Source organism: Pseudophryne corroboree, chromosome 4 (genome assembly GCF_028390025.1).
Source record: "Pseudophryne corroboree isolate aPseCor3 chromosome 4, aPseCor3.hap2, whole genome shotgun sequence".
Lineage (NCBI taxonomy): Eukaryota > Metazoa > Chordata > Amphibia > Anura > Myobatrachidae > Pseudophryne > Pseudophryne corroboree.
Genome location: NC_086447.1, coordinates 535,742,767 through 535,756,504, shown reverse-complemented (window position 1 = coordinate 535,756,504; position 13,738 = coordinate 535,742,767). Strand labels below are relative to the sequence as shown.

Genomic DNA, 13,738 nt, shown 5'->3' with positions numbered 1-13,738 from the left:
CCCGTCTATACTCCATGGTACTAATGTGGACCACAGCATCCTCTAGGACGTAAGAGAAAGTCCCCTTTGCAGAGCTTGGTGCAGCTCTTGTTGGCTTGGCCCAGGTTAGCTGCTGAGGAGGACCCCGTTTGCATCACTGCTGAGAGTAGAGAGTGTCATTTTTTCTCATTTCTTTGGTCACGCCTCCTAGCACTTATCAGTACTCAACAGCCCTGACTTCTAGCACAACCCCTGATCCTTGTTATCTGAGCAATTGTGGGGCACAGGATCACTGAATGCTGATTTACTACTTACTGTACTTCTCACACAATCTTTTTACTTGTCATTGTCACACTACTATTCCTCCATGCTGTGTATGATTGCAGTGTTTTGTAGATAGTTTTTTATATTTTCTTATATTGATGAAGAATTGTATTTGTAATCCCTGTATGGTGCTATGCATTCCTTCTGGTGGCATATAAATAAAAGATTTTTATCATTAATAATTAATTTATTATTATTATTATTATTATTATTAGCCACCTTCTCTTTTCCAACACAACATTACACACTGAATGCCTAACATTACATTTAGATGCAATATCGTCAATAAACCATAAACAAATGTCTCCTGCTTACACTAGACACAAACTCTAATTGCCATGCAGGTTGTGGCTGTTCACTTCAAGTCAACCAAAAGATAAAGGTTTAATTTTAACAGGTGAAGACATGTTATGATCAGCTCTGTAAATATTACCCCTACCCTGCAAGTACTTTCTCTATGCTGTAAAGGGGCATATTTATTAATGATCGTGAATTTGTCCAGGTAATTATAGTTTCTTATTGCTGCTTCATACAGCAATAACAAATGAAGGATCACCAGGATATAAACACATACAGGAATAGTATGCAGTTAAGTTGCCAGCAGTCAGGATACCGGCGGTCAGGATACAGACGCTGGGATCCTGACCGCTGACAATGCCGGCTAACAGGGGTTATTCCCACTTGTGGGTGTCCACGACACCCATAAAGTGGGAATAGAACCAAGCCCTCAGCATGGCGAGCGCAGCAAACCCACAAGGGGACTCTTTGAGCTCGCCCCGCTGCCGGCATACTAACGATCGGGATGCCATTGTCGGTATACTGACGGTCGGCATCCTGATCGTAGGTAAACCCTACTGATCCCACAGGAACAGGATCATTTACATTGTAACAGAATGTTCTTTCAATGTGTTAGAAGAGATCGCTAATGTAATAACTTTTCTTATGGGTTGCGGTCCTTGCTGCGCTACTGCGCATGAGCAAACGGTGCACACCAGTGAGGGGACAAATAAATCCCTCTCCCAGAAAACATTGCCTTAAGATGAATTCAGCTAAAATGGGGTTAAGCATTCCAGACCTTGGGAAATTTTACATTTTAGAATCCCTTATAGAAACCTACAGATGGAGCCACGCTAATCGCGGCTCCGTCTGTGCCTAGGCGCACCTATCGCTGCGTCTGGGGCGCGTGAGCATCACAAATCACCTAGTCACACAGGGAGCGCTCGTATGTGATGGAGCCGCGGCCCGCACTAGATGAATGTGGCTCCATCTATATAAAGGCTGCTTTTGTGATAAAAAAATGGGGGGGGAGGGGGAGGGGAGGAGGGGGAGGGGAGGGGAGAAGAGGGGGGAGGGGGGGGGGAGGGGTTGGAGGGGATCACAGCTCCAATATCTGCTGCTGCAGTCCCCCATACATACATTCTGGGGATGATTAATATTTAAAGCTGACAGGTAGCCCCTGAAGACACCTGCAAATCCAACCCTCTTTTTTATATAAATGTGCTCCTCAGCATGGGTCTGTAATCTTCTGTGAACCAACTTTAGTGAGTCCCTGTCCTATCTTGCCAATGTAATTAGATATTTATCAAGCCATATGGCCCCTTAAATCATGCATATAAATATAGGCCGCTTAAACAGATGTGCGGAAATCTATTTGTCTATTCACTTCAACCTCAATGAAGTCAGTTTTGTGACAAACTGTAGCTCAGTGCTTCTATTTTTACACACTATTCACACAATTACTCCTAAAAATAAATAAATATAGCAGTCATCCTTTAAACTTAGCATGTGTCAGAAGCACCGATCTTCTATTAACAGCATTCCCAGGTTAATTCACACATTTGAAATAGAATCAGCACCATGAATTTCCTTTGCCCTCCCTTATAAAAAGGATGCACTGATTGGCTAAAGACAATGTTAAGCACGTGAGTGTATTACACCACAGTATTCCCGATATGTAGAATGTTTCTAGCTGTACATTTCGAGTAGAGGTGACTCAATCGCTTTCTAGCAAAAAAAGTTATTCTGTTTCAAACTTTGGGAGAAAACTATTATTATAAAATACAGGCGGCTACAAAATGTTAACAAAAATAAAGTTAAAAGTAAAATATGGATTATAAAAAAATAGATTGTAATTAAAAAGACACCAATAGATGAAACACATTTCCGAGATCATGTATAACTGTGTGACTGGATGACACACTGTTTAGCTGCAGATCAGAGCAGCATAGTAGATCTGATGGGATTTTCATGTCTAGCCCTGGATGTCGGACAAATAAACCAAATGCACAATAAATTAAAAAAACAACAACAGGGGTTTAACTATAACTTTGCGGCTTTTATGTCTATTTTACCTCCTGCAGATCAGAATATTCTAATCAAATTATTAAATGATGCAGGTGGCTACATTATCCTTATTCCTGCAGTATGTATTACATATATGCATTTAATTCAATATATTTTAGGGAGTGTAAAAAATAGACACTGTAAGTAGCAATAGATCAGTTCAGCAGCAGGATACAAAAGCTTCATATTAGTAATGATTAACAGGACCTGCCCTCCCCCATTTACATGCAGTGCATGCACAAAGTGGTGAATTGCAATCATCTATACTGAGAAAATGAATAGAACTCTCACCAGGGAAAGTACTCTCCACTTGCCGGATTTCTTCTTCTTCTTACTGGCCTGAGCAGATCTCACTGGCTCATCTGCCATATCTACAGAATTCAGCATGAGATCTGCCTGCACTTCTCTGCCTGTGTTCCCATTCCTCGCCTCACAATCCATCCTCAGTGACTACAAATACAGTCAGAGCCAGCTCACACACTTTCTGTGCTGAGCCCAAACAGGCTTGCTCCGCCTGCTTCCTGGGGATAATGCCATGCACATGGAAAATACTTTCACTCCTTACAATCAACAAGTTTTTCCTCTTCAATATAGCCCTACCTCCCATTATATTTATATACATTTTATTGTAAGCTAAGATTTCTATTTGAACAATATAAACATACATGAAAAATATTAAAACTACCCATTGTTTCACATTCAGCTTGATTAGGCTATGTAGAACTGCTGCTATCTTAAAATAAATATAGTCAGTGTTATACTGTATTCTTTCCACAGATCTGCAGTTTTAAATCTCTCAACTATACAAACATAGGGGGTAATTCCAAGTTGATCGCAGCAGGATTTTTGATAGCAACTGGGCAAAACCATGTGCACTGCAGGGGAGGCAGATATAACATGTGCAGAAAGAGTTAGATTTGGGTGGGTTATTTTATTTCTGTGCAGGGTAAATACTGGCTGCTTTATTTTTACACTGCAAATTAGATTGCAGATTGAACACACCCCACCCAAATCTAACTCTCTCTGCACATGTTATATCTGCCTCCCCTGCAGTGCACATGGTTTTGCCCAGTTGCTATCAAAAATCCTGCTGCGATCAACTTGGAATTACCCCCCTATTTTTGTGAAATGAGTCTTTTTTCAGCTGTAGTTACTCTCTAATCACAGTAATTTTGGCTAAATTAATTTGAGTTAAAAGTACTTATATAACATCTAATTCAGCCCAGGTTATTGCAATGTTGGAAAACATTGTAGCAAGGTCAGAACTTTAGGGGGTCATTCCGAATTGATCGCTCGCTAGCAGTTTTTAGCAGCCGTGCAAATGCTAAGCCGCCGCCCACTGGGAGTGTATTTTAGCTTAGCAGAAGTGCGAACGGTTGTATCGCAGAGCGGCTACAAATTTTTTTTGTGTAGTTTCAGAGTAGCTCAAAACCTACTCAGCGCTTGCAATCACTTCAGACTATTCAGTTCTGGATTTGACGTCACAAACTCACCCAGCATTCGCCCAGCCACGCCTGCGTTTTTCCGCACACTCCCTGAAAACGGTCAGTTGCCACCCAGAAACGCCCACTTCATGTCAATCACTCTGCGGCAAGCAGTGCGACTGAAATGCAACGCTAGACCCTGTGCAAAACTACATCGTTCATTGTGCCCGTACATCGCGCGTGTGCATTGCGCCGCTTACGCATGCGCAGAACTGACGTTTTTTAGCCTGATTGCTGCGCTGTGAACAAATGCAGCTAGTGATCAACTCGGAATGACCCCCTTAGTACCCTGATAGGGTAGTAACTAGAACTTTGTGGGCCCCATAGCAACAGTGCCGCTGCCCCGATGCTTCTAGAGAGACAGTAGTTATTGTTTGCCTCATATTAGTGCCTTTGGTCACATTATGCCATACAGTGACCCCAGTTTACATTATGCAACAGTGCTTCTAGCAGGGCCGTAGATAGCTTGGCCGGGCCTGAGTAATGTAGGGGTGTGCCCTAATCACAGAGGTGTGGCCATGACTCCGTGACCAGATACGGGGGGGATGAACAGTGCGATTAAGTAGTCGCCATCATCATTATCAGTGCACCTTTGCACCAGCACAATAGCTAGGGCAAGACCAGGGCTGGTGCTGGGGTGTTCAGCGCTCCCCTTAAAAGCTATACATTTGCACACCTACAAATATGTTCTTTTGACATGTCTCTTTCCAATATTTCATGTCTGAAATGTATTGTGCAATGTGTTTTAAAATAAGTGATAAGGGGTACAGTAGTGTGTGCAGGGTTAGGGGGAGTAAGGGTACAGTAGTGAGTGCAGGGTCAGGGGGTAAAGATACATGATAGAATGCAGGGTTGGGGGTAATGGTACAGTATTGTTGGCAGTGATAAAGGATAAGATTACAGTATTGGTAAAGTGTTGGGGGATATGGGCACAGTATTAGGTGCAGGGTTATGGGTAAGCATATACTGTTGTAGTGGGTAAGGGTACAGTACAGAGTGCAGGTTTAATGAGAAAAACCATGTTGCACTGCAAGTGGGGCAGACGTTACATGTGCAGAAAGATTAAGGGGGAGATGTACTAAGCACTGATAAAAGTGGAGAAGTGAGCCAGTGGAGAAGTTGCCCACTTTAAAAATATGGTCATTCTCACACAAACTCCTGCACCTCCGGCTTCTCGCACCCTATTACATTTACCCCTCTGTTTCCATTATTATGTTCCCTCTCTGTGACCATTATTATGGTCTCACCATCCTATGTGCGCATTATGGTATTCCACCCTCCCGCCTTTGTATATTTAGTGTTCTGCTCTCTCCACACCCATAGTTCACTTGACCTACTGTACCTTAAGGAGTGTACACACGGTGAGATCCTTGCTATGCCAGATTTTGACTATGCGATTTCCCTTGAACTCCCCCAGAGCTCAGATAGCACAGGTTTTGACTATCTGTGCTTGAGATTTTGTCTATGTATGATATTGACTAAGTGCCAATTTGACTATACTTTGTAGTAGATAGTACACTAGATAGTCAAGATTGACTTGACTGCACAGTCTATCTAGCCTTGCGATACCGACCCCACGGAAGCGCGCATCGGGATTGAATCTGTATCGCAAGATGCCTAACACATTGAGATATGCACTAACTTTTCATAAGATTTTGATTATATCGTCAAAGTGTGTACACACCTTTATTTCTTCTCTGTTCCTTTGATGCGGCTCCTCCTCCAAACGTACACTCTCTTCTCCTAACTGACAGGAAGGACTAGTTAGGTGCTGTTAGCGCACCTCTGAGTCATTGGCGACACCCACATAGGGCCCTGCACAGTGGCATGAAGCACAACATAACATGGCACAGAGGAGGGGCTGAGATACACTATGCAGTGCAGGCAGGGGCGGATAGGGATTGAAAACCAGCCCGGGAAATTTATGAAAGCAGCCCCAATAGGGGTGGGGTCTGTTGAGGGGGCGGAGTCTGTCAAGTGGGTGGAATTACTGCTCAGAAGGTGTGAGTACATGCATGCATCAAAAGTGTGTGCTGTAGGCGCACACCAAAATTTTAGGGGCTTGGTTTCGTGGGTAAGGGGCATGGCCACATAATAGTGCCAATTCACATTACACCACACAGTAGTGCCACTTATGCACATTGCACCAGGTAGAACCTCCTATAAACACTGCACCAGGGTAGAGCATGTTATACATACTGCACCAGGCAGAGCACATTATACTCATTGCACCAGGTAAAGCACATTATACACATTGCACCAGGTAAAGCACATTATACACATTGCACCAGGTAAAGCACATTATACATATTGCACCAGGTAGAGCATATTATACACATTGCACCAGGTAAAGCACATTATACATATTGCACTAGGTAGAGCACATTATACACATTGCACCAGGTAAAGCACATTATACACAGTGCACCAGGTAAAGAACATTATACACATTGCACCAGGTAGAGCACATTATACATATTGCACTAGGTAGAGTAGTGTTCACTCTAGGAATTTTTTAGGGCAGGGTGCTGATCACGGGGAGGGCACATTTTTCATTCGGGAGGGCACATTTTTCATTCGGGAGGGCACATTTTTCATTCGGGAGGGCACATTTTTCATTCGGGAGGGCACGATTATGTCCATACTGTAATGCTTAGTCTAAGCATATATAACTATAAGTTATAGTTCGCGTGGATAGTTAATCTTGAAAAATGTGAAAAAAATAAAAAATGTGAAAAGCACAGGAAGAATATACAAACTCCACACAATAGGACCAATAGTCCAACAGAGTGCAGTGGGTCATGTAATGGTAGCTTTTTCAAATATATATTTATTCTATTTTGAGCCCTAAATCTCTTCAACATACAACTTGAACTTATAAAATATAAAAACCACTTGTGACAGTCTACTCACACCTTAAATGTGGCTGCACAGATTTGTTATATAAAAAGGAAGGTATTTCAGCTATATAAGAAGACTATATATATATATATATATATATATATATATATAATGTATTCTTATTTGCATATTATGTACCCCCCTCACACCCCGGTCTGTATGTACCCTTCCCTCACACCCCGGTCTGTATGTACCCTTCCCTCACACCCCGGTCTGTATGTAACCCCCCCCCCCCCCTCACACAAGGTCGACTATGTATCCCCCAAAGACAAGGGTCTGGGGGATACATAGACCTTGTGTGAGGGGGGGGGGGGGTTACATACAGACCGGGGTGTGAGGGAAGGGTACATGCAGACCGGGGTGTGAGGGGAGGATACATACAGACCGGGGTGTGAGGGAAGGGTACATACAGACCAGGGTGTGAGGGAACACTGCATGTGCGTGGCGGGGTCTCCCCTGGGACGGAGACATCCTCCGAGCAGACGGACGGCCATACACCCCCTGTCTCATTGGCGCGTGTTACTGGGAAGCCATGTCTTGGGGTGTCACAGCAATTTCCTCTGGCTGCATACGCTCAGTAAGATCTGGCCTTGCTTGGTCAGGGGATCTGGTGGAAGGCAGGTTGCTATTGATAAGTGATCACACGCCATAGAGCTGTAGCCCAGCATGTATGTGATCTCTTATGTAATGGGGTCTCTGTCTCCTGTAACAGGAGTCTGCTGCTGTGTATTTGCATTACAAGCGAGTCTGAGCCACACAGAAAGCCTCGCTATGAGCCCTGAGCCGTTCATCCCCCACCGTACAGCAGAACAATGGGAAGGACCCCCAGTGATCGGCGTGAGAATGGGAGGAGCTGCTGGTCCTGTCCCAGGCCTGCCTGGGATGTAAGGTCTCCCACCTGCTATTACTGTGCTTCAGGCACGGGAGAAATCCGGCAGCTAGAATCCTGATTACTGAGACGTGAGCGCATGGCGTCCCCCCCATTGCTTTATGGAACGCTGGGAGAACCTGGCGTGGGGGGTGTTTACACTGAGTGACCTAATGCCAGGAATATTTCTCTAATAGGGCGGCAGCTCTCTGCTTCCTTACTGCTAATTGTCATCTGTGTATTCTCATTGGAGGGAGGGGGGGGGGGGTTCTAGCATGTACACTACTGTCGTACTGAGTACTTACATCACAGAGGGGGAGCGCTGATCACCCAGCCCCACTTGCGGAGCGGTATTAAAGATGGCGGCCGGGTGATCCTCCCTGGCGTCTCCTTTTAAACATTCATCCACACAGGTGGGCTGGGTTTGCCTCGGCGGGAGAGGCAAACCCAGCCCTCCTGTCTCACCAGACCCTGAGCAGACCTATAGAGGACGCTGACAGCTAATGACAGGGCGGGACAAGGCGGACGGGGAGGGGCGGGCCGCGGAGGTCTCCGTCTCGACACATGCACGGAGACAGTGATAATAAAAATGCAGTGCAGTGTGCTTAGTGTGCTTGGCGGCGTGGCGGGGTCCAGCGGGCAGCAAAGTGCGGGGCGGGAGGGCGCAAACAAACGGGCAGGGCGGGATTCAGGGGTCTAAAAAAGGGGCAGGGCGCAGCGCCCTGTGAAAGACACCTAGAGTGAACACTAGGTAGAGCACATTATACACATTGCACCAGGTAAAGCACATTATACACATTGCACTAGGTAGAGCACATTATACACATTGCACCAGGTAAAGCACATTATACGTATTGCACTAGGTAGAGCACATTATACACATTGCACCAGGTAAAGCACATTATACACATTGCACCAGGTAAAGCACATTATACATATTGCACTAGATGCTAGAATGAGATGTGAGAGAGCGAGGACTGGTCACTGCTGCCAGGCTTGGGAGGCCTCGACTTAGTTATAACCCAGCATGTGTGTGTTCCCCCATAGCCCCAGCCCAGTAGCGGTGGAGGAAGCATGGGGCCCCCCGGGCTCCCTATGCCAATACCAGGCAGGTTGTCAAATGATAATAAAAAGTCTCCTAAATGACACCTTCCCCGCTGAATCCACCACTGATTAGGATGCCCAATACCGCCCAACCAGCCCACAGGTTCCTCTGTGTTATAGCCATGGGAGCGTGATTATGTCAACTTCATGCTTCCAGCAGCACTGAAAATAGAGGAGGTGCCGCCAAGCAAGTCCTTGGTGCTCAGCGGTGGAGATGAACAGAACTAGCTGCCAACGGTGGCTATACAGTGAGCGGGGGGTACAGCCAGATTCTTAACGGTACGCCATACCCGAGTGCGCCGCTGCACTAACACCACTGGCTTTAAGTCAACGCTGGCAGCCGGCCAACATGGGGGATGACGGCGGCCACTGAGGGGAAGTCCGGACCAGCCAAACAGAATCTGGTCCGGCGACCCAGCGTGCCAATCCGCCGCTGTATATATATATAAATATATATATATATCTACTTTAAACATGGCAGGCACACTATATAAATATTAAAATGTGTATTACTTACTGTCACACAACTGGTGGGTGACTCAGTCAGAATTCGCTGATTTCCGGCTCAGATTTGGCTGCTAACTGCAGCAGCTGCTCCTTTTGTGCAGTGTGATGGGGCTGGAGGGGAGGCGGAACACGTGACAGGGCTGGAGGAGAGGCGGAGCCATCAGTAGTGACTGATGGCTAGGCACTGTATTATGGGGGGGAGGGGCTGCTGCGCATGCACAGCAGTTCCGACAGTGGCCATATCCAAATGGCTTCACTGAGCTTCTGTGCATGTGCAGAAGCTTTCAGTTAATGCTGCCGTGATCAGCTCTGATCGCAGCTGGCGGCCTGCATAGCAGAAAATGAGGGGACGACTGGACCGGCCAAACAGACTCTGATACGGCGTTCCGGCATGCCAATACGCCCCTGGGTGTAGGTAGGGCTTAAGAAGCCTTCAGCTGCACCACGCAGGTAGGAGCTGGAGAGGCACCGTCCTGCATTGCTTACCCCGCTTATAGTATCGCACCATCCCTGGGTAACACATCTGTCTTTTTGTATGCAAAACTGAGCACAGGTCAGAATTCCAGCTACAGCAGAGGTTCCCAAACTGTGTGCCGTGGTTCCCTGGGGTGCCTCGGGATACTTGCAGGGGTGCCCTGGGTTGGTGGTCCAGGACCAATTCAAATTATTCATGGTCATTATAATAGGCAAAACCAGTGCTGGTGGCTGTCAGTCATAAAATATGTGGCCAAACAGAAGCAAATCTTGTCCCTCACCACACAACTGACCCTAAGGATGACATATAAACGCGATCTACTTAATGTAATATCTCTTTCTAAAATTCTCAATAAGAAATTTTTGCCTAGGGGTGCCGTGAAAAAAATTCTGATATTCTAGCGCGTCGTGATTCAAAAAAGTTTGGAAACCACTGAGCTACAGTACAATGACGCACCCTCATACGGCTTATGTGCGATACACACTTGATGGATCCTCTGACTGGTCGATCCTCTGATTTGGTAAGTATGCAGCATAGCATACACACTTATCAATCTGCCGACCGATATGTAATCGGTAAGTACGGTGAAGTGTTATTATAAGTGCAGGTGTCGGTGGACGTACCTGGGTTCTTCACCTGGGATCACCTCTTTAACTGGATCTCGCTGCTGGAACCCTAGGCAGAGGGATGAGGAACCCACAACCCTGTGAGGACCCAACACATAAGTCACCACACGTTAGGGCGGTGACACAAAGATTTATTAATCGGGAATAAACTAGTCAACGCTGTAAATTAACCTTTGGTTAAAGTTTCAATATGAGTACAAGTTACCCTTCACAAAACAATTAAGCATCCTAAAACAATTATAGGATAACTGATGGCTGACAGAATATACATAACATGAAACAGCAGAAAGGATTACAATACAATTACGTTGCTAAAAGAATGTTCCTTCGAATTGTTCCTAATATCCACCGGGTGACAGTCTGTGCAACACTCTGGCTCAGTTCTAGTACTAATACTCCGCTATCAAGCAGTTAGTGCTGCATAGCAAACAGTAAGCAAGAAGTAGTAATAAGTCATACAGTTTGATTGTAGAAGCAGAGGTTGGCCTGCCAGTAGAGATGATATGGTGATTAAACCAGAGATGATGCAAAGTAATTACTTGATAAACAGTTTACATGCAACAGTATATTAAGGGGTGGTGATTGAAAGCAGCCGTCAATGGCAGAAACGCTTGGTTAAGCAGGAATAGTGTATGCATCGGTAGCCCTTAATAATCCCTCACCACAGTCTCTCAGACCCCAGCTTGTGTCTTTGGCTGTGAATATTTGTTCCCCTATTTGTGTAACTAACGCTCTCAGGGTTCACTATGACTTATTCTTGGGGAGAAGTAAAATACTCCAACAGATTTCTGAAGTAAAAGTCGCTGTAATATGGATCTGGATCCCTCTTGCTGTCCCCTGATTGGTTTCTCACCATCTCAGTCCCTCAGTAGAGTGAAGTATTAACAGGGTTTTGTCACGCTCGGCGTAAGTTGGGGTTCCGACAACTGAGTTTTGGCTGAAGGGACAGCTACCTGTGAGGAGAGTAAACGAGGTGGCTGAATGTAATTCCTCCTCATGGGGTGGAAGCCAAACTAAGTGTTAACGTTGGCCAGAGGGCGTAAAGAAAAGGAGGACTTCGTAGGAAGATAACTGTAGTTTTAATGAATAATCAGGCTGTACACGAATATTGGGAGAAATAGAAGAAACTGGAAGAATTAGGGGTATATTTACTTAGGTCCCGATTTTGACCGAGATGGTGTTTTTTCTTCAAAGTGTCATCTCGGGAATGTACTAAACTCAAATCACGGCAGTGATGAGGGCATTCGTATTTTTTTGGAAGTCCAAGTAAAAAAATACGAATGAATACACCATCGGTCAAATTCGCGTGTAATTTGGTAGAACACGGTCATTTACTAAAAAGTGTAATTTACAAACACTGCCGACAATAGCCAAACACTGCCGTGAAAAAATACCAATCGTGAAAAAGTGCTAAAATAAAACAGACCTGCTTTTTTTTACCGTGTTCTGATAGGCATGCACGGATCCATGAGATCCGTGCATGTTTATCAGTGGAAAGGGGTGGGAAAGAGTTAAATTTGCCCCAAAAAATGCGTAGGGTCCCCCCTCCTAAGCAAAACCAGCCTCGGGCTCTTTGAGCCGGTCCTGGTTGAAAAAATATGGGGGAAAAATTGACCAGGGTTCCCCCATATTTAATCAACCAGCACCGGGTTCTACGCCTGGTCCTGGTTCCAAAAATATGGGGGACAAAAAGCGTAGGGGTCCCCCGTATTTCTGAAACCAGCACCGGGCTCCACTAGCCAGATACATAATGCCACAGCCGGGGACACTTTTATATTGGTCCCTGCGGCCCTGGCCTTACATACCCAACTAGTCACCCCTGGCCGGGGTACCCTGGAGGAGTGGGGGCCCCTTCAATCAAGGGGTCCCCCCCCAGCCACCCAAGGGCCAGGGGTGAAGCCCGAGGCTGTCCCCCCCATCCAAGGGCGGCGGATGGGGGGCAGATAGCCTTTTTGTCAAAATTTGAATATTGTTTTTAGTAGCAGTACTACAAGTCCCAGCAAGCCTCCCCCGCAAGCTGGTACTTGGAGAACCACAAGTACCAGCATGCGGTGGAAAACCGGGCCCACTGGTACCTGTAGTACTACTACTAAAATAATACCCCAATAAAAACAGAAGACACACACCTTGAAAGTAAAAGTTTAATTCATACATCCACACCTCCAAACATACATACTTACCTATGTTCACACGAGGGTCGGTCCTCTTCTCCATGTAGAATCCATGGGGTACCTGTTGGAAAAATTATACTCACATAATCCAGTGTAGATTGGTCCTCTTCTGTTCTATTTGTAATCCACATACTTTGCAAAATAAAAAAACGGACACCCGACCACGCACTGAAAGGGACCCCATGTTTTCACATGGGACCCCTTTCCCCGACTGCCAGGAACCCCCCCTGGCTTCTGTCTAAGAGGGTTCCTTCAGCCAATCAGGGAGCGCCACGTTGTGGCACCCTCCTGATTGGCTGTGTGCTCCTGTAGTGTATGTCAGGCAGCACACGGCAGTGATACAATGTAGCGCCTATGCGCTCCATTGTAACTAATGGTGGGAACTTTGTGGTCAGCGGTTGACCGAAAGTAACCTCACCGCTGACCACAAAGTTCCCACCATTGGTTACAATGGAGCACATACGCGCTACATTGTATCACTGCCGTGTGCTGCCTGACATACACTACAGGAGCACACAGCCAATCAGGAGGGTGCCACAACGTGGCGCTCCCTGATTGGCTGAAGGAACCCTCTTAGACAGAAGTCAGGGGGGGTTCCTGGCAGTCGGGGAAAGGGGTCCCATGTGAAAACATGGGGTCCCTTTCAGTGCGTGGTCGGGTGTCCGTTTTTTTATTTTGCAAAGTACGTGGATTACAAATAGAACAGAAGAGGACCGATCTACACTGGATTATGTGAGTATAATTTTTCCAACAGGTACCCCATGGATTCTACATGGAGAAGAGGACCGACCCTCGTGTGAACATAGATAAGTATGTATGTTTGGAGGTGTGGATGTATGAATTAAACTTTTACTTTCAAGGTGTGTGTCTTCTGTTTTTATTGGGGTATTTTTTTAGTAGTAGTACTACAGGTACCAGCGGGCCCGGTTTTCCACCGCATGCTGGTACTTGTGGTT

The 13,738-nt window shown here is 45.9% G+C and overlaps 1 protein-coding gene across 1 annotated transcript in view; it reads right to left on the bottom strand.

Moving 5' to 3' along the window:
- Nucleotides 1-3,151, bottom strand: part of ENPP1 (ectonucleotide pyrophosphatase/phosphodiesterase 1) — a 277,653-nt gene extending 274,502 nt beyond the window's left edge. The window contains exon 1 of the mRNA XM_063917308.1: nt 2,938-3,151. Coding sequence (XP_063773378.1) covers nt 2,938-3,087 — 150 coding nt within the window. The 5' untranslated portion in view covers nt 3,088-3,151. The remainder of the gene's footprint in view (nt 1-2,937) is intronic.
- Between the last annotated feature and the right edge of the window lie 10,587 nt (nt 3,152-13,738).